We start from the raw sequence: 26,938 nt of genomic DNA, 5'->3' as shown, positions 1-26,938 counted from the left end.
CCGACATTCACGCGCGACTCGCCAATTATTTTAACAGAAAATCTCGTATATGTCGGCCGTGTTTTACTGTTGGTTTTTAGTCGTCGTTCTTGTATAAGTGGTAGAAAGTGTCCGGCAGTTGTGCGTGATTCAAGGAAACTGTGCGCTAGTTCAGCAATATGGCCGCGAGAGTAATTTTCGTTACTTTGGCCCTTTTCGGCATCGGTAAGTCAGAATATCTTTTAGATGAAAAATTCGAAATCATAATCAATTTTTTCAAAAAAATTGTAAGACAAAAGACGGGTAACATTACAAACTATATATAAAAACTTAATTTTTAACTATATAATGATGTAATACCCTTCTAGCTGAGCCTGATAAATTAAAAAAAAAATACATATATTTAATAGCCCATGTTAGTGGTACTACACCCAATATGGAAACAATAAAATAATTCGAAGCAAATCTTTATGGAAGTTTCTTTTCTACTTGACTGTTAATATCATTTAAGAAACTTTAAAGAAACTTTGGTGAGAGAGTTTAAAAAAAGGTGTTGGACTCCATATCCTTGGCATCTATGATTACATAGTTCACTCCTGGACTAGGATTTTTCAGCTATTATAGGCTACAAAGTACATTTAAACCGTTCTGAATTTATTATTTAACATATGCCTGTTTAAATATGCAGCACATGCTCTTTATGTGTAATATACAAATACAAATATGCTTTATTGTTCTCAACAAAAAATGTTATAAACAAAGCCTTATTGTGCCTAATAAAATAAAATAATACTACAATTAAAAAAGTCACAATATACAAAAGTCGTATAACATTGTACATATACCTAATACTATTTTTTTAAACATTAGCATCTCCCACTAGCACTGAATAGTAAGCCCGAGTACATAAGAATTTTTTTAATAGTAATTTAAATTGTTTAGGCGATTTTGCCTCCCTAATGCCTCTCGGCAGATGGTTAAAAATTTTTATACCCTCATAAAAAACTGATCTCTTGACTAAAACAGATGTTGGAAGACGTAAATTACCATATTGGCGAGTAGCATATGTTGTTTAGGAAAATTAAACTTATGTTGATTTAGGAAAATCAGGCATGCTACTTCTTGTATATAGAGGCAGTAGATAGTAAGAATACTCTCTTTGATAAAGCATGGCCAACAAGACTCTCTAGGTGGTATCCCGCATATATATCTCTGCAGAAGGTAGTTACTAGCGCTCCCCCAAAAGCAGATGCCATACCTGAGATGGGATTCAACTAGGGAGAAGTATACTGTCCTTCCAATTTCCCCTCCAAGCTCTTGACAAGCCACTCTAACAGCAAAATAGCCTGCAGAAACTCGATTGCTGAGGAACAATAAATGTGCCCAAACTTAAGATCCTTGTCAATAACTAGACCCAGAAATTTATTGACACAGTACTGCTGGACAGGACAGTTGGCAACAAGAATGTTATCAAGGCTATGGTTATTTGTAAAACATAATAGCTTAGTCTTTTGTGGATTTAAAGATATTAAATTTGCCCTAAACCACTCAAATATAAGTTTAAGATCAGTCATTATGGCTCTCCGTAGGGAGTCGATATCAAAACCATGCCAGAGAATGGTGGTGTCATCCGTAAACTATGTAAATTTTCCCCGGATACAGAGTTGGGTAAGGTAATTACTAATTTATATATAGGAGAAAGATCATTGGTCTCAATACAGACCCCGGAGGGACTCCCCAGTCGACAGTTTTATGTTTAGAAAACTTAGACCCCACACACACTCGTTGACAACGACCTTTTAGATATGAAGAAAACCAGATTGCCACAACGCCCCTGAAGCCATCGTGGAAGAGCTTTCGCAGCAGAATCTCGTGACTGACGCAGGCGAAAGCTTTCGACAAGTCACAAAACGCGGCAGGAGAAACTTCTCCACTGTTGATCTGACAGTAAAGATCGTTCAAAAGATTGTACATTGCATCTTGAGTGCTTTTATTCTCGCGAAATCCAAACTGAGAAGCATAAGAATATTCTTGGATTCTAAAAAAGACACCACACGACTCCTGACCATCTTCTCAATGATTTTTGAAAGTGTGGACAAGAGCGATATGGGTCTAAAGTTTGACGATTCATCAAGACTGCCCGTCTTATGAACTGGGATAACCTTAGCGGATTTTAAGCAAGGCGGAAAAGTTCCCACAACCCATGATGTATTAATAAATAGCTTCAACAAGGACATTCAAATTTATATCTGGTATGTTATATATGTAATGCGAAATATTTTAACAGATAGCCCGTCCTCTCCAGCTGAGCCCAACCCAACCCAACCCAACCCCATTATTAGGTAAAAAATAACTAATGGGATCTGCTGATGGCGGACCTAGATCTTTGTGAATTTTCTCAGCAGCAATTTCGATAAAAAAATTATTGTCATCAGCAGAGATGTTAGGCACAGCCTTAGAATTATTGCTGTGTGCTTGTCTGATGTCGTTAACAATCCGTTAACTTTCTCTCGACCTGTTTGTAGCCTTAGATAGACGATTTGAATAGAATGATCGTTTAGAAACTTTTATTAACCGGCGATTCAAGGTTCTATACGAATTAAAATACTGATGAAAAACTGGACAATCTGTGATTTTTCTCAATGTATGAAGAGAACGGAGATTTCTACATAAAGTCTTAAGTCCTTTATAAACCAGGACTTATTATTCTTTTCTGGTTTTGATTTTTACCAATTTCTGGTGGAAGCATGAGATTGGGACAGGTTGCGTAATATTGATGCAACTTTAGGTTTTAAGGATCATGATCATAGTTGCAGTTTAATGATTCTTCTAGGTTATAATTATATTTAATATAGTGGTCCTGAATTTTTAATTTTCTGGTTTCTGTTTTTATGTTCTTGCCTTAACTCTTCTTCTTGTGGATCTTTCCACTGGTTGGCAATCTGTTAGGCAATAAAAGCTGTGTGCAATTATTTTATATGCAGATTTTAATCTTAATTTATGCTGCAAAAGCAGATACTCTACAAATTTTCTGAACATAGTGAACCCATATCTGTCTCAAGTTTTTTTTTGAATATTCTTGTATTCTGGGTCAGACAAGTTTTTCATCAAATAATAAGGAATTAGATATATGTTTAAGCACAAGTGGCCTCATTTATTATTGAGACTTCTATACTCTCATCAAACATTACATATAAAAGAAATATTGGGCAAGAGAATATTAACTTTTTGGCCTACCTAATAACAAAACATTTGACAATTTAAATTGTACAAAAGGAACTGATAATATCAATGAGAGGTTTACTTCTTATTTAATAACTTTAAGGAGCTCTTTAATACTGCATTTCCACTGAAAGTTGTTTATAAGTCAAATAATAATTATAAGAAACTTAATAAATGGAGTACTCCCGAACTTGTGTCAAAAGGCATTGAATTAAGAAAATTGCATTAAAGACAAAAACAATCTGGCAACTGTGGTCTCTTGGATCAATATAGTGTCCATCAAAGCCCACAAAAAAATGTAAAAGGATTATTAGATGGATTTGGACATTATTAGGAGTCACACAAATCTTAAATTACCAGCAAATGGCCCTCCCCATATAGTTTTTTTAGATAATGAGCAAATAGAATGAACTGATATAGTTGGCTCGTTTTACCCCCTTACACATAACGGATTATCTCGGGGTATAATTGGACCGGTTAAACAATGAATTCCCTATCGCCGTATTATTCACTATTTAGATTGAGTACCGGTTTGGACGATTGTTACCAACGGTTTAAAAACATTTTTGGTTTTTGATGTAATATTGGCTATTATTTTAAAGGGTACTAATATTTTTTTTAAAGGAAATGCTTTTTTATACATATACTACTAATAATTTGTTTTAATATTATTATTTATTGGTGTAGCCTATTATTATAATTTTATAAGGTAAAAAAGAGGTGAAGTAAGTAGAGTAAAAAAATAAGATAAAGAATTGGGTTAAAAAAGGATTATAAATTCTGGGAAATGTACAAAACCCAAATATAGTGCCGAAAAAATAGGTTAAGAGGATTATGTACCTGAAAGTTGATAATTTGCCTGATTGGACAAATAAATACTTTGGTGGTCTATTCATACATTACATTCTATTCCTTTTGGTATTTTGAAGTGATATCATCAGGCTATTAATTAAATTTACTTTGTGATTTTTTAATTATGGATTTGAAAGAGAACAAACATATTACTAAATATCAGTTTCTATCTTCGGGTGAACGTCGTGTAGTTTTAAAAGTACAAAATTATTTTAAACAAGAAAAAAATAACATGGAGCATTTGACCTCTGTTTTGGCAGTAAAGAATCGGCCATGTGATGCATGCTAGATCTCAAGAAGCACTTTACATAAGATTTGCAATACGGACGAAGAAGAACTGGACAAACCAAATAAAAGAATCCGTCGGCATCCAAAAAGTCTGGACCTACCCCAAACAATTAAGAGCGAAATTAGAACCATAATTTATAACATGTATAAAAGTAAACAACACGTGACGATGGCTGCCGTACTACAAATAATAAAGGACAAAGAACTTTGCGACATTAGTTTAACTAGTTTGGCAAAAGTTCTGAAGAGTTTGGGATTTCGTTACAAAAAGACGAATAATCGGACAGTACTGTGTGAACTTTCACATGTAGTGACAAAAAGATGCAATTTTTTGAGGAAATATCTAAAAAATAAAAACTTCCCAAGATCCCAAACAATTTGTGTCTAGACGAAACTTGGATTTTTGCCAAGGGAAGCTCATCAGAATCATCATGGCAAAATGGTAGCACGCAATGCTATCCCAGCAGCAGTTCTAATTGTGGGAAAAGGTACATTGTGCTACATGCAGGAAACGACAAGGGCTTTATCTCCGACGCTAGTTTGATTTTCTCTTTGACAAAAAAAACAAACGACTACCACGGAAATATGGATGCCGATATTTTTGAATATTGGCTTGAAGAAAAACTCCTCAAACGGTTGGAAAATCTTTATATTATAGTCTTGGACAATGCCTCATACCATTCCAGAGTAGAACAGAAATTTCCCAGTAGCAGTTGGAAGAAAGAGGAAATAAAAATGTGGCTAGAGCAATAAAATAGTGCTCATGACGATATATTTTTAAAGGCTGATTTGCTGCAGAGATGTAAAACGTACAGGTCTAATAAGAAATATGTGATCGATGAGATGGCTCTTAAATATGAGCATGAAGTCCTGCGATTGCCGCCTTACCACTGCCAATATAATCCAATTGAGTTGATTTGGCGCATAGCAAAAAAATATTATAAGGCTGCTTCCAAAACAACCGATGAAGCCAGTGTCCTTAATTTATGGAAAGAATCCTTACATAATAATAATAATAATAAGCCTTTATTTCCAACAGGCAACTTGCCCAATAACAGGAAACAGTTGCAAAACAATGAAAAATATAGTTAAAAAAAAACACACACAAACAAACCTAAAAGAACGAAAAGAAAAGAAAAAGAGTAAAGTAAAGTCACATTCTCAAAAGTTATCCAAAGAATTAGAACAAATAACTATTAATATGATATAAAAACCCAATTATAAAAGTTTAACAAGATAATCACATATTCAACAAAATTAAATTAAATTAACTGCAATATACCTACTAACTATAACTTAAACACATGGGTCTTAATCCCAAGAGTAATGAAGCATATTGTATATAGTGGCGATTTCAACAGGATGTTAGTATGAGGCCTTGGCAGAAAGAATGTTAGGGGATGTCTAGCATTAAGCCTAGGCACCATGAAACGTACACCGGAAAGAAGTACAGGACTATCAATGAATCCATTCAGTAACCCATGCAGGAATTTTACAGAGAAGATCATTCTTCTGAGTTGTAATGGATGTAGATTGAAGCGTTCCAATAGTTGCCGATGATCAAACCCTCTTACCGGATATATGCCATCCTGCCTGAAGGCCAAAAACTTAGCAAATCTACGCTGAACAGATTCAAGGAGACCAACATGATTCTGATAGAGCGGGTTCCATATAACGCAGCCAAACTCCAGTTTTGATCTCACAAAGCAACAGAAAAGCAGTTTTAATGTAGACTCCAAAGTAAAACTCTGAGAACTTCTAATTATGAACCCAAGCCTTCTCAGGGCTGACTTGACTATGTTATTGAAGTGTGGAACGAATGTAAATTCAGAGTCAAAGGTTATACCAAGATCAGTAATTTGCTCTAATCTACTCAAAATAGTATCATTAATAAAGTAATTAAAATTTAAGGGTGTTTTTGATCTAGAGTAACTGACCACACTACACTTAGCCGCATTCAAGCCTAACCTGTTAACAGCGCACCATACCTCCAATGTATTTAGACAGTTCTGAAGAAAAACACAATCCTCCAAGCCATATACATTTAAATATAGCTTCAAATCATCGGCAAAAGCCAGCCTATGACAAGTGAGTGACTCAATCAAGTCATTTATAAAAAAACTAAACAGGAGCGGACCCAGGTTCGAGCCCTGTGGCACACCCGACGTTACGTTAAAAAGTTTCGATTTAAAGCCCTCATATTCGACATATTGAGATCTACCAATCAAGTAGGAATGAAATAAATTAAATAATCTCCCTGAAAAACCATACTGAGTTAATTTATGCAGCAAAATATAGTGATCTATCCGATCAAAGGCTTTTTGGAAGTCGGTATAAATAACATCGACTTAAGTATTAACATCAAGTGATTCACAGATGTGACTAGACAGACAGGATAAGTTATTAACACAAGATCGCCCGCTAAAAAATCCATGCTGGTCTACAGAGATGAGTTCTTTTGCGTGACTAAATAGCGACCGATTCAGGATAATTTCGAAAAGTTTTGAGAAGTTACAGAGTAATGAGATTGGCCTGTAGTTCACGATTAAATCAGAGTCCCCAGCTTTTAACATCAAATAAAGGCAGAAACATGGAGAAAATCTATAAATCACACAGAAAAAATTATAGCTGAAAACTATTAAATACAAAACTATCTATAAATCAATGAAAGGTGTAGATGAGTTAATTAATTAAAGCCCCTATGAAATAATATTCTTTAACTGCCCCTTAAAAGCTGTAATCTTAGAGTCAAAAAAGCTTATCTGTCCTGACAGACCATTAGCACTTCGAGCCATTCATGTAATTGGCTCATTATTACCATAATTAGTATGGTAGAATGGGACTGAACATATTTCTGATGGCCTATTCAATCTGGAAGGCACCCTAAGTTTAAAAAGAGACAATAACTCGGGACAATCTATAGTAGCGTTTAAAACCTTATGCATAAAACATAAGTTGAGTAATGTTCTTCATGACTCTAATGTGGGTAAGTTCAGGTTATCCCTGACCCACTGATAGTAATACTCCTGTCTCCTGTAACCACATCTAAAAGCAGCCACCGTTAAAAATTTATTTTGAGTTTTTTCAATCTGCTCAATGTAGCAGTTATATGACGGGGACCACACAATTGAGCCATACTCCAAGATGGGCCTAACAAGAGAGCAATAAAGTAATCTAAAAGTAAACAAAGACAAATCAGTTGTAGACCGTTGGATAAAACCCAGCATTTTCATTGCCCTACCAGTCACCTGATTGATGCGACTTTTAAAAGACAACCTGAAGTCAATAAATATTCCTAAGTCAGAAACCTCTGTTTTGACACCAATTGCTACATTATTTATTTTATAAAGAAAAGCAACAGGGTTTCTTGGCTTAGAAAAAGTAATCTTATGGCACTTATTGATATTAAGGGACATTCTATTCAAGTGGCACCAATCAAAGAACAAATTAAGGTCTTTTTGCAGGAGCACAGCATCAGAAAGGGATGTGATAAGCCTAAATAGCTTCACATCATCAGCAAACATTAGCACATGGCAATTTTCATGTTTCCAAACTAAATCAAGCTATTTTAACCTATTTAGGTCTTTTTTTTAAATTATTTTAGTAGGAAATAAAATATGATTACTTAAATCCATAGAAATTAATACTAATAATCATAAAATTAAAAAAAAAAATTTATAAAAATATAAATTAAAAAATTGTTTGCAAGCCTGTGGTTTTTTAAGGAGAACTTTTATTACTTATGAGTTAGGGTAAAGCGTGCTGACTATAATGTAGCTAATGCTTATAACAAAGTATTTTTATGCTTATAACTTGCTCACTGACATGACCAACATTTGCTGAATTGAAAACAATAAACTAACTCTGTTTATTGTTTATTGTAACTCTGTTGCTATAAGTTCTGTACAAAATTCAATTTTCCTTGGTCCTTATACAGCTCATGAAATACTGGATATTATAAAATCTGCATCAAAAAAGAAATCGAGTGGACCAGATTTGATTCTGTGCATTTTAATAGGATAAAAGGATACTAACACAATAAAAAAGGATAACAAGAAGCATGGTATATACATGTGTTTTCCCAACCACTTCCTGCAAACCTCTCTGTATCCAAGAAAAAATATTGACAATCTGCATCATGCATGCATTTATTTATTATTAAAAAGTGTGCAGAAGTTAATGTATCACACCTGAATCTCATTACATTTTACATTCAGGCTGCTAGGTGAACTAAGAACTCTTCAAGGCCAGAGGTGCTCTCTTTAAAAATGTTTAATCACTTGCCTAGATATATCAAGGAAAATAAATCTTAAAGAGAGTATTATTATCCACAAAACCATATTATTCACTACAGGAATATTTTTCATCAACATTTCAGGCTTTTTAGGGGATCAACTTTTGTAATTCTCTTTAGTTTTGACATTTTTCTTGTAAAGTTTTATTTTATAAGCAATTTGAAAGCTTAATTTATCTTTTAATGATGTTAACATTGATCTATGTCCAAAAATATTTTTTTAATATAATTCTACAAATAAATCCAACACATTGTATGTAATGTCTATTTTGGAAATATCTTGAAAAATCAGTGTAATCTCACTTGTATCTCTATTTATGAAAAAGATTGTATCATCCATACAGCTTACATAATCATTCTTCAATAATGTTCCTTCATTTCACTGAAACCGATAAAGGTGAAAGTTAACACTTTAAACAAAAGTGGCAAAAATAGTTAAATAAAAACCAAAAGTGAAAATAATGATGCTTACAATAATAGCTTTGTTTTTCTTGACTTGCCTGTGTATCTGACCTTAAAAGTACTCGGGTTACCTCGATGGTGAAAAAACAGGTTTTGATCATACATTTTTATATATACCTAAGATATTTTAAAATAACTTTAATTTGGTAAATAAGGTGTCGTAAGCATATGTTATCCTCAATATATTTGACTTATAAAAATTAAAAAGAGTACTATTCAAAGTACTAAAGTTGATCTGTGAGAGTAGTTCCACAAGAACAAAAACCAGAAACCCAGACAGAATCAAAAAATTATATATAAATTTTAATGGCATTTAGGCTAAAGTAAAAGGTGAACTTAGTTGGCATTTTAAACCAGACTGGTTTTTACTTATATGCTCATATGTTGTTTTGTGGACATATACTATTATATTTACATATAAATATGCTGCAAGGATAGCCAGTATCTGTTGCACATAGGTATCAATAAAAATTTAATAGGTATTATTGATAATAATAGATATTAAGATACTACTTACAATTCTTCTGATAATATTGGGTAAAGAGTTTAGGTTTTAATCTTGCTCAGAGGTCCCATTTTATGTTAGTTTTTTGTTCATCCAACTTTAAATATACCAAATTGAGAGTACTTGCTTGCTTTCACTTTTAGTAGTTTCTTTTTCATGAGATGGATTTTCATTGTTTACGAGATCAAACAACAAATTCGGCAAATTCTAAAACTCTTCTTTTCTGCAAGAAGCAATATAGAGAATGAAGAATAGAAAATACAGAGAACAGAAATATCAAAATCACAACAAAAACAAAACCCACTCAACTATATAACATAACATAACCTCACAATTTGTCTGCTGTAAAACTGGCAACATTGTGTTGATTTTGTTTTTTTAGAATCTCTACCAAACATCTATTTGACGTACGAATTATAGACAGCACAGAACACAAATATAGAGAGAAGTAAGTGGTGGTTGCATATAAACTGATAGACATTCTTCTCTGACAAATCAGCTAGCGTCCTCTCGCTTGGCAACGGAAACTGTTGTTGATCAAACTTGACAGATTGACGTGCCTAACTGGACCAATGAAAATGGTGAAAGGCGTGGCCAAATTAAGGCGGGAAATCAAATTTCATTTAATCTGACAAGGATTTTAATGAAAGAGACCAGGAAGGAAAAATTAATGAGCAAAAGATTTATGATTTGTTGACAGAATTGAAAGAGAAGGATAGACATATAGAGAGAATGAGAAGAAACAGCATGGTTTTTGAAGATGAAGTGTCGGAGGCCGAAAAGAAGTTTTCCTCATCCCTGGAAAATCTGCATAAACAGAATGAAGAGCTTAAAGTTGAATTGGAAAACTTAAAAATTAAAGAAGGTGAATTGTTGGCATTACTGGAAGTGAGCGATGGGGCAAGTCTTAAGTTCAATTCACAAATAAGCGAGCTAAATATCCTAAATAAAAATTTAATAGTAACGATAAAAACATTAGAAAATGAGTCTTCAACCTATAAGACTAAAATAAACTTGCTACAAAAAGACGTAAACGACTTAACTAATTTAAATAAGAAGATGTTAGACTCCGTAAAGGTGTTGGAGGTTGAAAAAGATACCTGTTATTCCGACATTTGTGCATTGAAGGAACAGTTACAGATATCCAAATCTGTTGTTATTAATTCTCCAACACAGCTACCAACTAGGCCAAATACACCTGACGATAGTCGACCTCGGCTTCTCTTTGTTGGTGGAAATTGTAGCAAAGTGTTCCTAAAACATTTACGTTTAAAGTTTGAAGCTTACTACAAGGTCCAGTGTTTCCTGAAGCCGGGCAGTTCAAGCAGTGAGGTGATTAGGACAGCATCAAATTTAGTTAAGGACTTTACGAAAGAAGATTTTTTAATAGTAATGTTAAATGGAATTTGTTCTTCATCTGATGTTTTAAAAAATTTAATTCAAAATCATGTTGATACAAACACTTTAGTGATGACAAGCCCTTATACTTATTTAAACCATAATGTTATCTATAATAGTAATAAGGCCCTTTATCGTACTTTTCATGAGAATAATATTAATCTGTGTGGGATTTTGGAGTCTAATCACGCCAGTAACTTTGGTTCAGACTTGGCATCATTATTACATGCACATATTTTCAAATATTTTAAAATTAATATTTCATCGAATAAATTGTCTTTGAATCATCTAATTAATGAGTCTGAACTAGTTACTGATCGTGAATTGGATTCTTCTTTTTTATAGACGTGTCCACGAAAGTTGAATCTCATTCATGTTCATATTCTACTAGTAAAATTGAAATTAGCTCTTCGAAAAACTTAAGTATCTTTATTCTTAATATACAATCCCTAAGAAACAAGATGGATGAGCTTCATCTTTTGCTGGACACATGTAATTTTCCTGATATTGTACTTCTGACTGAGCACTGGTTGAGGCCTAGTGAATGTTTTTTAATATCTGATTATCTTCCTATATCAAATTTTTGTCGTCAACAATCTATACATGGAGGAACCATGATCTTGGCTAGGCAAACAATTGAAACGATTTTTTGTAATATTGATAAATATGATCATCTTCTGTTAGAGAATGTTTTTGAATTCTCTCTTTCTTTTTGTAAGCGTTTTAATTTATATATTCTTTGTGTTTATAGGCCACCTACAGGAGATATGTCTATGTTTCTGGACAAACTTGATTCTATTTTATCCCAGTTGTCCCTAAACTCTAAGGTTATATTGGCTGGTGACTTTAATATCAACTACACTGATGAAACCTTGCCACGTACTTCTCTTTTAAGTATTTTAAATTCTTACGACTTGAAAATGCACGTTCTTTCTCCCACACGAATAACTTCTTCATCTGCAACTACAATTGACTATTTCTGTACAAATTTTGATGACGTTTTATGCACAGTACTCCCATCTGGTATTTCCGACCATGAAGCTATTCTTGCTAAAATGCCATATAATACTGTATCATCTTCATCTCATTATATGGGAAGAATTTTCTGCAGGAGAAATTTCAATGCTTTTTCGGCTGCTACAGCTTCGGAAAAATTGGAATGCACTTGAAACGGCTTCTGATCCACTTACTTTATTTTTTCAAGTTCTGTGTGATAAGATCAATCAGTGCTTTCCTAAAATGAGGCTTAAAACTAAGAAACGAAAACCATGGGTTACAAGAGGCCTTAGAATTTCTGCTAAAAACCTCCGTTTTTTGACTAAATTGTGCAAATATACCACAAATGAAAATATCCTTGTATATCATCAGAAATACCGTAGTCTGTACAGAAAGACAATTAAAGCAGCAAAATCTAATTATTATAGGGATCGCTTAAATATGTCATCAAATAGGCAAAGAGAGTGTTGGTCGATTATTAATGATTTTAGACATTGCCATAGAAAAGTTTCGTAACCGGAGTTAAGACCTGACATTTTAAACGACTATTATTGTGATATACCTAATATCTTGCTCAAGGGCATTCGTAGTAACATTGATCCCCTACACTATCTTCAACAAGTGTCGGTTGAGCATTCATTTTTCTTTCATCCTGTCGAACTTACCGAAGTAAAAAATGAAATCAAACGCCTAAAAAACCATAAATCATCTGGAGCTGATGGGATATCTTCGAGGTTGTTACTCTTTTTGCCTGATTCAGCCTTAAATGCTTTAGTTTCTGCCATAAACAATTCTTTACATAATGGCATTTTTCCTTCATGTTTAAAAGAGGCAGTGGTTATCCCTCTTCATAAGGGTGGAGATTTGGATCAGCCTTGTAATTTCCGTCCCATTTCTATTTTGTCTACCCTCTCTAAGATAATTGAAAAACTTGCAAAAAGCAGAATTTTGTCCTTTTTACATCATAATGGCATTTTGTCTGCAAATCAGTTTGGATTTCAAGCCGGTAAAGGGACTCATGATGCTGTTTTTAGCTTTTTGGAGAGCGTCTATGTGTCCTTGAATTCTGGAGAGTCATCGGCGGCAGTGTTTTGTGATCTATCCAAAGCATTTGACTGTGTGGATCATGGAATACTGTTATCTAAACTCGATAAATATGGTTTTAGAGGCGTAGCGTTGCGATGGCTTGAGTCCTATCTATCAAATCGTACTCAGAAGGTTTCAGTGTCTGGGCGTTTGTCTGCTTCTAGATCCCTAAAATGCGGCGTTCCCCAGGGTTCAGTGTTGGGACCACTGTTATTTTTACTGTATGTGGATGACTTGAGTTCATTGAAACTGCAGGGCAAGGTGGTTCAGTTTGCTGATGATACCACTATACTATGGAGCCATAAAAATTCTGACTATATTAAGACTTGTATCCTTGAAGACCTTCAGATTTTATCATGGTGGTGTGCTTCCAACAGGCTCGTGTTTATTGTAAGAAAGACGTCTATTATGGGGTTTAAGTGCGATGTTCAGGGTCTGATGTTTGACGAAAATTCCCTCTTGCAGAATAAAGAGTACTGCAAGTTCCTAGGAATTACCATTGATGGTCGCCTTCGGTTTGAAGATCATATTTTACATTTAGCTGGGAAATTATCTTCTGGATGTTTGCAGTAAGAATGGCAAAACAAGAGCTGGGAGGGGTGGTTGCACGTTCAGTGTACTTTTCACTTATTGAATCTCATATTCGGTATGGCTTGCCTTTTTGGAGTTTAACCAATAAGGAGCTACTTAACATTATCTTTGTTATTCAAAAAAAAGCAGTTAGATACCTGTGTTCTGCTAAGTTAAGAGATTCTTGCAAACCCCTCTTCATTTCTGAAAAAATCCTAACTCTTTTTTCACTCTTTATCTTAGAAACAGCTGCTCTTATTCACAAAATTCCCAAACTACCCTCTGACACTGGCCATTTGACTCGTCGTGTAAATGATGTTCCCCTACCTATTCCTATGTCTTCCCTTACCAAAAACTCATTAATTTACATAAGTAAAAAAATTTACAATCATGTTCCTCTGTGTGTTAGACATATATCGGATGTTAAAAAATTTAAAAGAGAGTTAAAGTCGCTTTTATTGGCTAAGGCATATTATAACCTGGATGACTTTTTTAATGATAGGTTTTAACCTTGGACATGTTGGAAAGTTTTCTTTTTTTTTCCTTTTTTCTTCTCTAGTTTTGTCAACAAGTTTACCTTTATTTAGTAATTAATTGTTTTATTTAGTTATCTTTAATTTAAGTATGTTCAAAAAGTTTTGTCTTCTTGTGTTTAATTTTGTTCATTGTTTTGTCAATTTTTGAAATTGTATTTGTGTTTTGTTTTTTTAGCTTGTAGGATGCTTGTACACAAGATTATTCTTACGTAATATAGCACATTTTCTTTCTTTCTTCTTTCTTTCTTAATCGTAATATCTAAAGCAAACGATTACTCAAAAAGGTTACCCATAGAGAAAAGGGCCTTTTTGATTAGGTGTTAGCATCAGATTTTAATCTGAACAAAAAGAAAACTTTCAGCTTTATTTTACATATCGTCAGTGATGTGACAATACCTTCTATCTCTCTTAGACATAATTTTACAGGAAACTAAAAAAATATTTTTATCGTCATGACGATTTTATATTAATATTTTTTTTGCCATAGTGTTGAAAAAGGAAATAAAAGCTAAAAAATAATATTTTTTTTTATTTTATTTTTATAATTAAGATAGGAGATATTGGGTTTAAATGGATGGAAGTTAGGAGGTATTAAAATAGACATATTATTTCAAGACTACGACAATAAAACTAAATTTGTAGAAGAAAATAGGTATATTTATTATAAAAAATTTCTTCAAAACAGTTTTGTTAACTTAAGCTAAATTTACACTTAATTGTAGAACATATCAAACTAATTATCGTTGTTATAAGGAAGATTATCATAATAAGACCAGCAGTCTTTTGGAATAACTTTTCAATGCTTGTAAGTGTAACCACTTTTTTTTCTTGACTGGTAATTGAGACGTATGGACTTAGGGGTATATTATATCAGAACCTATAGGTTTTTTTCTGATAGGCAGCGACTTCCATTCCTTTCCAAAATCTAATTTGATCTGTAAATCATCATCTGAGTGTTTTATCCCTACGATGTCTGTAACTGTAGGGTCTGATGTTTTTTTTCCGGGTCTTATAGAAGTATATTGAAAGTTTGTTACATCAGAGTAATCCTTAAAAAATCATACTCCAATTTTATAGCTTTATACGGCTCCGGATGTTTTCGTGCCTCTTCTGTTGCCGTTAAGTAGTCACTCGATAAATGGATTTTGCGATTTTTTAATTTTCGCTCTATGCAGCTGTGTACTGAATCCACTTCCATTTGTGAATGACCTTTTTCTAGAAACTTTTGTATTATGGTTACGTTATGAACAGTTGAGAAGTTAAGAAGGGCGTAAGACATGATCACATTCCGGTTTTGAAATGTACAGCCGTCGCTGTAGATTATAATAGGAAGATTCAAATTCAAACAGTTTGCTCTGATATAATCTAACAAACAAGATACAAAAGTAGAAGCATTTAGGTTTGTGTCAATTTCTGTAAACTAGTAATAAGACACTTTATGATTTTCAACATTATATACAGTGAAATTATGACAGGATAACTTGGTTTATTGAAATAAATGGAGGTGGCATTTAGATAAGGAGCTACTTTTACGGCCTGTAAATCCATTGTTAATAGAATGCATTTCTTTTCTTTAGCTTTTTTAATGTCGTTTCTTTCTCTTAACGAACATTCTCTTTTTTGTCGATGTGAAATTTCCATTTATCTTCTGGCACATTTTTATGCTCATACTGTACGCAAATATCACATCGATCCTTCTTCGGGGTAAACAAACACCGATTTTTTTCCTTAAATATTTTTTCGAAAACGTACCTTCCCAACGGTGTAACAGTTTCTTCTTGACATTTCTCTGAGTATTTATCAAATAGCTGCTTCATTGATGTAAAATGTTCTTCAAGATACAGCTTGTTAGTATTTTTTCTTACGTAATGGGATGGTTGTTTGGGTAATTCTTCAAAAAAAAGTACTCATTCTGTTCTTTAAACTGCTTAACACGATAAATTCTATTTTTTCTTTTCTCATTCTGTTGTTGCTTCTCTTCTCGCATACCATTTATACTTTGTTTTACCCAAGTTTGCACCGTAAAAGGTCGAAGGCCCAAAGTGCTTAAGAAGAACTGCCTGCACACGGGTAGTTTTTTTTGTCCATTGCTCAGAGTGTAACTGAAACTTCTTTCTCTACGAGATATTTCATTTAGAGAAGCAGTTTTTTTTTTAGTTTCCACCCTTGATACATGCGAACAAACGTAGATTTTTTTTGATCCCAACTTAATGAAGACCAGAAATTTTTAAAAAGTTCATTCCTTTTTTCCTCGGAAAATGCGTCACATTGTCTTTTGGAAGATTTTCTACAGAAAAGTGAATTACAGGCTCCTCCCATGTTCCTTTCAGGTCTCATGCTATCTTGTTTAACAGTCCCATCTCTGCTCCTGCTGTATCCTAAATATTCCTTTCCCTTTTCACGCAATTTTTCATTTCTGTTCTTCTTTCACTCTGCTTGGATAGCTTTCTTCTTTCTTTTACGACCTTCTTCAATATTTCTATACATAGGCTGCAACTGAACCTCATTCCGCTCACCGATTCCCTGTCGTTCCTCAGAAGCACTGGAACTGGTTTCTTCTTCAGCTATTTCCGGCTCATAAACCGATCCACTAGAAGAGCTTCTTGCAGACTCACTGTTTTCATCTACATTTCTCTTGAAATCACAAGATATACCCGAAGTGGAAGGAATCGCAATTGCTACACTTTCAGATCTCAAATCCATTGATATTATATTCTCACTTATGTGGGGAAGCCTTTCGTTGGTATCATCCGGATCATCCGAGGTCTGGTTATTTTCAAGCATACATTGATCAGAATTATGATTATCGGTTTGAATATTTTCACAAAAATGTCCTGATAACTGATCTTCAAAAACAATCGTAATTTGATCTATATTGATTCCGAAGTTATTTTCTTCTTCTAAAAGCTCTTGTACATGAACTTTTTGTACAGAAGGCTCTTGCATGGTAGTGTCTTGTACGGGAAGCTCTTGCACAGGAAGATCTTCTATCGGAAGTTGTTGCATGAGAAGCTTATTGTGATCCGAAAACTCTGGTACGGGTATCATATTATTTTGCGTAGTTTTGGAAACTAGGTTTAAAATTTTTAGCGTACGTGAACTCATGTTGTAGATAGTCTGAAAAAAAAAACTCCTATTTACCGCTTATATTAATTAATAGTTTTTTTAATACCTCCTATCTTTCTAACTAACCATTGAAAAAACAATAGAAAGTAAGAAAATTTTATAAAAAAATAAATAAAATAAATTAGAAAACATCTTAAAACAATGATTTTTAAAAATGGGCACTTGTATTTTATAAGAGTAATGGAATAATCTTTAAAAAAATCTGAAAAATTAAAATGTAACCTAACCTTAACATAAACAATGATTACTTACCGGCTTTTTTTCTCGAAAACAGGGCAATCTTAAGATTGAGATAGTTAAAACAACTTAACAGAAATAGTATCTTGAAAACACCTTACTACTTTTCTCTATTATCTTATAAATTAACATTATTTATTGTAAAAAACTGCGAGCTCAGCAAACGATCTGCTCGAGCCTATACACGCAACAAGATAGGCGGTACTTGTTGTATAATAAAAAGCGCTAACAGATAGGAGGTATTGTTTTTAGTCAAAGTCAAAGTCAAAGTCAAAAATAGCTTTATTGTTACGTAACATCATCTGTTGTTAACAAAGCATTATATAAAATCTTAAAGATAGTTGACAACATAATCTTTTACAAAAATATAAAAATTTTAACAATTCTTACATACATAGAATATAGAACACACCCAAAGAAAGGGTAGTAAGAATTCACATTACGCTGCGCAAAACTCTTCACTGTCAAAAAATTGTATTTAAAAACTCGTCTACAGAATAAAATGCTTTAGCAAGCAAGAGTTTCTTTATATTTTTCCTAAAACGTTTTTCACAATTTATTAGCCTTATATAAAGGGGTAGGTGGTTAAAAAGCCTTCTGCCCCCATACACAAAAGAGGACTTAATCTGCTCACTTTTTGGGATAGGCAGAGGTAAAGAGAAGGTTGTTCGGAGATTGTAACCCGAGGAGGGGGGGCCAAGTTGATGGCGATATTTTTTGTGGATAAGACAAACAGTTTCTAAAATAAAAAGGCATGGCAATGTCGGGACAGAGTGTTTTAAAAATAATGGCCTACAGGGGCTACGAAAGGGAGCTGCACACATATAGCGTATGACTCTTTTTTGCAAAATAAATAGAGAGCTGAACAAATACTGAGAGCACACACCCCAAAACACAATACCGTATCTCAGATAAGACTCTATAAGAGCATGGTAGGCAATTTTGGCCACATCAAGTCCCAGAGAATGTGTTATTACTCTAATAGCATAACAGTTGGATGATAACTTTCCTAATAAAGAGGAGATATGATTTTCAAATTTTAATTGCTTATCAATCGTCAGGCCCAAAAATTTGCATGTTTCAGAAGGACTTATTGTTTCATTTTGCAAAGTGACAGTTCCAAGGTTACATTTAAAAGTTAAAATATTAGTTTTAGAAATATTAAAAGTTAATCTATTAGATTCACACCATGACTTTACAAGAATTAAATCTTCATCAACAATATTCCTTAATCTCTTGGTGTCAGTGTCATGCCAAAGTATTGTTGTATCATCCGCAAAGATAGTAAATTTGCCCCTAATTGGAATTTGAGAGATATCATTGACACATAGCAAGAACAGAACCCTGGGGTACACCAGCGTCCATATTCAGACGGGATGACATATCATTGTCAAAGAATACCCTTTGTCTTCTTCCAGATAGGTAAGAACGAAACCAGTCGGGAGCAACTCCTCTGAATCCATAGGTTTCTAGCTTCTGTAGCAGTATTCTGTGACTTACACAGTCAAACGCCTTAGATAAGTCACAGAACACCGCCGCCGCACTCTCCCCAGCGTTCAACCCCATGTACAGACTCTCCAAAAAATTGAAAATAGCATCAGATGTACCCAGTTTTGTCCGGAATCCAAATTGCCGATGGTTAAGAACATTATGCCGTTTTAGAAATTCCATCATCCTAGTTTTTACCAATCTTTCTACAAGCTTGCCAAGCGTGGGAAGCAGGGCTATGGGTCTGAAATTTGATGGGTCATCATAGTTTCCACCCTTAAATAATGGTATAATCAAGGCATCCTTGAGTAAATGTGGAAAGGACCCACTTGAAAGTGAAACATTTAACACCTCAGCCAAAGAATCAAGGGTTGGTAGCGGTAGCGCTGTTAGGACCTTTAGTGACAGCCCATCCCATCCAGAGGAGTTCTTATTTTTCATTGAGGATAGAGCTTCCATTATTTCACTAGAATCTGTTGGTCTAAAGAAAAATGTTTCAGGCACCTTAATGTTGTGTAAGTATGAGCGCGGATCTCCAACAGACTGAGGCAATAATATTGATAGACCCAAAGCAACACCCTGGAAAAAATGATTGAGTGTTTCGGCCGACACCGTGCTATTAGAAACAGAAGGGTTCCCATGTTCGCCACGTAAGTCATTAACAATTTTCCAAGACTCTCTAGACTTATTTCTTGATTGGTTTATTTTACTTGAGTAGTATAAATTTTTGGCCAATTTCACTGTATCACGGTAAATTTTGCGATATCTATTAAAGTAGGATATGAATTTGGAGTTGTCCAAGGCAAACTTTCTTATGGAATGCAAACACCGAAGATTTTTACCAGAAACTAATAGACCCCTGCTATACCAGGGTCTTCTCCTTTTTTCCCTAATTGTCACCATGGGGAAAGTTGATTCAAAAACATCCACTAAAGTTGAATGGAAACTATCAAAAGGATCACCGTTGTTAAGTATGATACCATTCCAGTCTATTGAATTACAACATTCCTTAAACTTACAGAAATTTTTTCTAGTGAACAACCTTCCGCACTTTTTTTTTCTTGAGGTACACTTTTTTTTACTTAGAAGAAAGGAACATAATACGGCCTCATGATCAGACAACCCGGCATTTACAATTCTACATGCAACCTGCGTTTCACAGAGAGTAGAGCAAACATAATCTAAAAATGACGCTGAATTAGCAGTGATGCGAGTAGGTTGGTCAACATGCAAACTTAAATTAAAAGATTTCAGCACTCTATGTATCGACAAATGATTGTTAGAGTTATTGCAGTCTAAAAAATTTACATTAATGTCACCTGTCAATATTAGTGATGCATTTACCGATATTTGGCTTAAAATGTTATATAATTTATCAATAAAACTACTAAAATTACTCGAGGGTGACCTGTAAAGGCCTAAAATGTACAAATTTAATTCTTTAGAATAAACAATGCAAAATTCAAAAGTTTTTTCTTCCAGGAGATACTCAAACTTGGTTATATCAACAAAGTTATATCTTTCTAAAAACTTATTCTCTATTAATATCAAAGTTCCACCATGATTATACTGAGTACGGGCATAGATGGATGCAAGAGCATAACTTTCTATAAAAAAAGGTTCACCCTGTTTGAGCCAATGTTCAGTCAAAACAACAATGACAGGGTTATCTTCATATGCTAAAAATAAAGAGAGTTCATCAGATTTATTTCTGACTGACTGAATATTTAAAAGGGCTAAAGCAAAATGGACTCCGACTGAGTTTGGCCTAAAAAAGTTTTGTTGTGTTCCAGAGGTCCACTATTCCATGTTATATCCATACAAGGTATAGTTTTTGATACTATTTTTAAGGCAGAGTGAGTGGTAGATATATATAATGATAAAATATCACAAAGTGATTTCGGTGATAGCCGATGTGATGGCCCTTCAAAAGCATTAGTGATAACTCTTACAGATAGGTTTTTATTTCTTATGAATGAATTGATGTATTTAAGAGTCTTAAAGTAGAAGCGACTGTGACTGAAATTATACGTAATACACAAGATAAGATTAGTACTCTTTCCTATAAACAACAGATTATTTAGACTAGACAGTGTGACCTGCGTAAAACTTAAGTTTGTTCTTTTGACTTGACAGAATTATTTGTTGGTTCCACCATATACATAGAGTTGGTATGTGGTTCAACGTCATCAGAGTCTTGGATTACCATTGAAGTCTTTGAGATTTTAAAAGACAATAAATCATTTCTAAGGGAAGCTATTTCACAAGAGTAAGAGTGATTTTCAGCCTCAAGAAGTCTAATAGAAGTGATCATATTTCTACTAAGAGCATGTGTTTCCTCCAGGTCTTTTTGAAGTTGACTTATTTTTTCCTTCTGTTCTGAAATGAGCTTGTCAAAATCCTTCTCAGTCTGGGATATCCTGTCGATATCAGATCTCAACTTTAAAACTTCTTCTCTCTTGCAATTTAATTCCATGACCATTTTTCTTTCCATGTGCAATATGTCTTCCTCAAATTCTTGAGTTTTTTTGCGCTGCTTTTTGAAGGCATTTTCGTTAGATTTCAATTCAGTATAAAGATTATCAATTTTTTTCTCCAGAGACAAAATTTCTTGGTTGTGTGAAGTTTCTAGCTGCTCAATAAAAATACTCTTGTCATTTACTATGGTTTGCAGCCTAGCAACCTGTTTAAGGGTCCTATCATGTTCTGTTGTAGATATCCAGCTGGATGTGGAAGCGGATGCCTTACATGTGTCAGAGCAGTATATCTTTGCTTGTTCGAGTTTTTCATGGGTCCGAAAATCTCTTTCCAGGCAGCTGGGGTGAAAAAAACCCAAGCACTGCATGCATAAGTAGTTATTGAAGGTTTTATTTGCACAGCATCGAAATTTACTTTTGGGATCCATTACAAGATTATCAATCATCATTATCAAAGAAACTAATTCACCAAACAGCAACACAGATAAAAAACCATGGTGGACGTCTTCACGTCTTACGCTATCGCTAACGCTAAATTTCAAGAGCTCTCTACAGTTTAAAATCCACGGGAATGCGACAAAACACGATAACCATACGGAGGAACCACGAACAAAAAAAAAAAAGTTCACCTGCTGATAACACAATTGAACTTAAATTCTTACTATTGATAATTTACGACGGTCACTATTGTTATTTCTTCTCATCTCTATTACGTGAAAACTAATTGAAATTCTGTCATGTAGACTCTACTAACTTGTAGATTATAATTTAACAAAGAGTTTAATATGCAACACGACTATGTTTTTGTATTGAAGCAGTGAAAAAAAGATGGTTAAACTAAGGCAGTAAGTGACACGTGTATACAGTAACAGACACAGCGGTCGAATCCATTACGCAGGGACTTGAAAACAGTGCAGTTTTTGCAAGTTAGGAGGTTTTTGAATCATGCGCAGAATTGTCAGGAATAATTTTAAAGTAGTAACTGAACATATGTATTTTTGGAAGATAGGAGGTATTGTCACATCACTGACGATATCTAAGTGAGTTAATTTACTGCAATAATCTAGGACAGTGTACTAACAATAGTGTATGACATATCACCAACTGGACAGATGGAAATAAAACAACGTTTTTCTTTAATACATTTATTATTTAATTTTCCTGAAAAAAAAATGATATACATAAAATACAATAATTTATTATAACAGACATTATATAAATTAGAATTAATCTAAAAATGTTTAAAAGTATTTTGTTAGCACTGTTAACACCATAATTTTTAACAGACTAGAAAAGGTTGTCAAAATTTTTGTGCTATTTTCTCATCATACATCTAAAGGCATTCTCTTTAGGTTAATAATATCCTCATTTTATTAACACATAGATTCAATAAAGGATGAATTATCCTTATTTAATATGTACTTCTGTTTCTTTAAGAAAAATTAAACAGATTTTAAAATTATTTAAATTATAATTTAAATATTAATTAAAAATTCTATAAGAGTATTATCGAAAGAAACAATATATCTATCTACAAAATAAAATAAAATCTTTGAAAATGAAAACAACTTTTTAGTATAAACATATATCACTTACATAGTATATATTTGTTGGTATCTTATAATAGTAACAACATATCTTGGAACTATAATATTAATAAAAACTTAATTCAAGGACAGATGTTTGCACACAATAAAAAGAAACTCAAAAAAACACAAGTTTTAAGAAGAACATTAATTCTGAGCCATTCCGGGTGCTCAGGTCTCTTAGTCCCTATACTATCTATTATCCTATGTTTTACCCCGCATTTTACGACAACCCTTACTGAGCCAGGGTCATCGACAAAATTGCTTTCATCATAATTTATGACGTTATATAGTGAAACATTTTCCAAAGTTTTTTGAAGCTCAGAAAAATAATTATTAAGCATCTCATAGTCGACGGATACTTTAACTCTTTTAGTGTTTTCAGCCAATTTTATTGTTAGATTAAGGTTTCTTGCCATAAATGCCTTGAACCAATCCAAACCCGGTAAATTATCTGTAAATCTTTTCTCTCGGCACCCCAGATTATTTAGATATTGCTGAACAATTTATTAATCTTATATCGGTTGATTCTAATGGAAGCCCCCAGTTTGCACAAATAAGTAAGCTATCAACTAGTAATTTTTCCTCAGCCTCCGGCCAAACTGGCTGAGTGCCATATTTTAAAGGATGCTTACCATGAACCCGGCTGTACAAGGTTGTGTATGGTACGCCATATTGTTCTGCAGCTTCCCGGACATTTAATGTTCTTTTGTTGACCGCCGCCACTGCTCTTATTAGAAATATTTCATTGTAATTTTTTTTTGCCGGGTGGCCCAATTTTCTTCTTATATACTCTTGACATATTTCTGAAAACAAAAATAAGAAAACATATTCCAATCTAATGTCGAATTTCTTTCAAAATTCTGTGATCCACTTTACCCCACAAAGTTGATATTTTTTTATAATTCCGCGAAAAAATAATAGTGTAATTTTTTGTTTGTAAACTCGCACTGAATATTGTGATCTACATACGGTATATAATTACCTCAAATAGCCAAAAAACCCGTGTGGTGTATACTTTCCTTACTGCACGTCAATCTTTGAATCTTTTCAAACGACAAACACGAAGTGAAACAAAACTGCAATAGCGAACGCTACCAGCCTCAAACATGCCATCCACTAGACTAAATATTTGCCTCGTGCACTTGTGTAAACTTGTATAAAGTTGCAGTGCGGCAGCACTGTCCTACCGTGACGTTGAAGGTCGATTAACGTGTTCGGACTGTTAGTTAAGTTAACTTTACCCCATTTGACGGTACCTATGTCTCGTCTGAACACAGGCAGTGGTATGATACGACCATCGAATAAAATAAAAAATAGGCATGATTCATGTGAAAAAGATAAAAGAAATATTTAAATAAATATGTATCCTAGTGTAAAGCCAGTAGTATCAGCATTATTGAAAATTCTCGAGAGAACTGATCAGAAGAAATTCTATAGCTCAAAGTCTTAATAAAATTTACATTGCATCTCGCTCTTCATGTTTTTCTTGTAATGGGAACTGAAGGAAATAAAAATCTGTTATTACTATGTTTAGAACTATTTGAAATATACATACTCTAACATCAAGGAAATTTTCAGGAAAATTTGAATCAATTTTTCATTGTTGAATAGAAAATGAGAGGCCAGACATTTTGTAATATGTATTTATAATAATCAAGTTAAAAATTAAATGCTTAAAAAATGAAACTTCTTTATTGAAATCAACTGAATTTGATTTTATTAAAGATTAAAGATTGCCAATACAAAAACATAATAGTAATAAATAAAATCAGATTTTCTTACAAGAAACCTGGAATTACTTGCTGCAAATCAATTAAAACATTACTCCCAAAATTGAAAGAGAACTTTTTAGAAAAAAAGTCATGAATTTAAACATCCTTAAAACAAATAACAAACTCAACCCACGCTTCCATTCATTGAAATGAAAAACAAACTCAAATGGTATGACAATGGCAAATGATGTTCTATCAGTCGATGTCACCAATTGTTTGTCAGCTCCCTGTCAATTTTGCCAAGCAAGATGGCCGACATACGATTCCGATTTTCCCCATACAAGCTTCATACATGTGATAGAAAGCATAAATTACCTCAATGTTACAATATTATCGATAAACATTTGATTCCCTTGAAGATAATCACGTTACTAGCGAAACGTGTACAGAGTGTGAGATGAAAGAAGTGTCATAGCTGTAAAAATCTGTTTGCCTTTAAATGTTTTGACGCAACACGGTCAATCGTTAGCCAAAGCTACGGTTCACAATGTTATCTTTATTTTTATAATAAAATTTATTTCTGCCAAAATAATATTTAAGAAGAGGGTGAGTGTAGTTCCCAATAAAATTGGCTTCAATCACAAAAATTAAAAATGAAGAGAAATCGCAATAAGCATGCCCTAACTTAACCTCACAATTCATCTACTATAACACTGGCAGCACTGTGTTCTTTGCATCAGTTAAAATCTCCTCCGATGGCTCCGATTCCCCTGCCCGAAGTACGTTTACAGACAACATAATGAACCACGCCCGTTAATTTATTCTTCTTTCGGTTCCTTCAGACTTGGGCTATCTTAGGAGGTGAATTTAGGCAAAAAATAACTTATATTATTACTACGTAAAAAATGTAGAGAAATCACAATAAACTTAAGCTCACTTAACCACAAAATTCATCTGGCAAAACTTAATAACTGGTAACATTAAGTTTATTGCAGCATTTAGAATCTCTTCCGATTCAAGTGCGTTTATAGACAGCATAATGAACCACGATGGTGATTAAACATTGTCGTCATAAACGTCCTTTCGATTAATCTATATCTATATTAATTATGTAATGATTTCCTTTTTATTCAGTAAGTGCTGGTGTTCTGGTGCAAGATGCTCCACAGTGTCCCGAGCAGCACGGTGTACAAGCCTACGCCCATCCGGAGTCCTGTAACTTATTTTTCCTTTGCACCAATGGCACATTAACTGTGGAAACATGCGAAAACGGGCTATTATTCGATGGAAAAGGTGCCGTACACCATCACTGCAACTACAACTGGGCCGTTCACTGCGGAGATAGGAAAGCCGATTGTAAGAATTCTGCTTTAGTTCACAGTTGCATTAAATCTATTGAAAACATTTTATTTTCAGTAACTCCGATCAGTAGTCCCGGATGCGAATATCAATTCGGTATTTACCCAGATTCCGCTTCCTGTTCCACCAATTACATTAAATGTGCCTACGGTGAACCCCATCCGAATGCATGTGAACCTGGTCTGGTTTATGACGATAGGATCCACGGGTGTAACTGGCCCGATCTTCTCCTGGAAACATGCAATCCTGAAGGTGAATTACTTACGTATACTTAATAGTATTGTTAGTTCTAATTTATTTTTTTTTGTAATTTAGCTGTTGTGGGCTTTAAGTGTCCCACTAAAGTGCCTTCCAATAGTCCGGCTGCCAGATTTTGGCCTTACCCCAGGTTTGCTGTACCCGGAGACTGTCACAGACTTATCACTTGCGTCAATGGTCATCCCAGGCTTATCAGTTGTGGCGAAGGAAAAGTTTTGGACGATAAAACTTTGACTTGCGAGGAGCCCGAGAATGTACCCCAGTGCTACAACTCCCTAAGAAAATAAGTTTTGGTTTAGACTGTATTTCCAAATTTAGTAGATTATTTTCTTTAAGTCAGATGTCGTGTTTTAAGTTTTTGTTATCATTTTTATGTAAATAGATTTTTTCACTTCGAATTTTATTTTAACGAGCTCATACTTTGTAAATTGTGATTTTTTTGTAAAAAAAATTAAATGTTTCTTATTCAATGAATTAAAAGACCGAATTTAACTTTCTTTTAAA

The 26,938-nt window shown here is 33.8% G+C and overlaps 1 protein-coding gene across 1 annotated transcript; it reads left to right on the top strand.

Moving 5' to 3' along the window:
• On the top strand, positions 1-26,938 carry LOC126741579 (protein obstructor-E). The gene is made up of 4 exons (XM_050448064.1): positions 1-204; positions 25,952-26,173; positions 26,234-26,428; positions 26,492-26,938. The coding sequence occupies exons 1-4, from the start codon at positions 159-161 to the stop codon at positions 26,719-26,721; spliced, it is 693 nt and encodes a 230-aa protein (XP_050304021.1). The 5' UTR covers positions 1-158; the 3' UTR covers positions 26,722-26,938.

The sequence above is a fragment of the Anthonomus grandis genome, chromosome 10, assembly GCF_022605725.1.
Source record: "Anthonomus grandis grandis chromosome 10, icAntGran1.3, whole genome shotgun sequence".
NCBI classification, from domain to species: domain Eukaryota; kingdom Metazoa; phylum Arthropoda; class Insecta; order Coleoptera; family Curculionidae; genus Anthonomus; species Anthonomus grandis.
Note: the sequence above shows the minus strand (reverse complement) of the source record. Positions and strands in the feature narration are given on the sequence as shown.

Coding starts and splice junctions, on each gene's coding strand:
- LOC126741579 (XM_050448064.1), top strand. CDS start 159: ATGGCCGCGAGAGTAATTTTCGTTACTTTGGCCCTTTTCGGCATCG. Junction 205..25,951: donor TTTGGCCCTTTTCGGCATCG/GTAAGTCAGAAT, acceptor CTTTTTATTCAG/TAAGTGCTGGTGTTCTGGTG. Junction 26,429..26,491: donor GGAAACATGCAATCCTGAAG/GTGAATTACTTA, acceptor TTTGTAATTTAG/CTGTTGTGGGCTTTAAGTGT.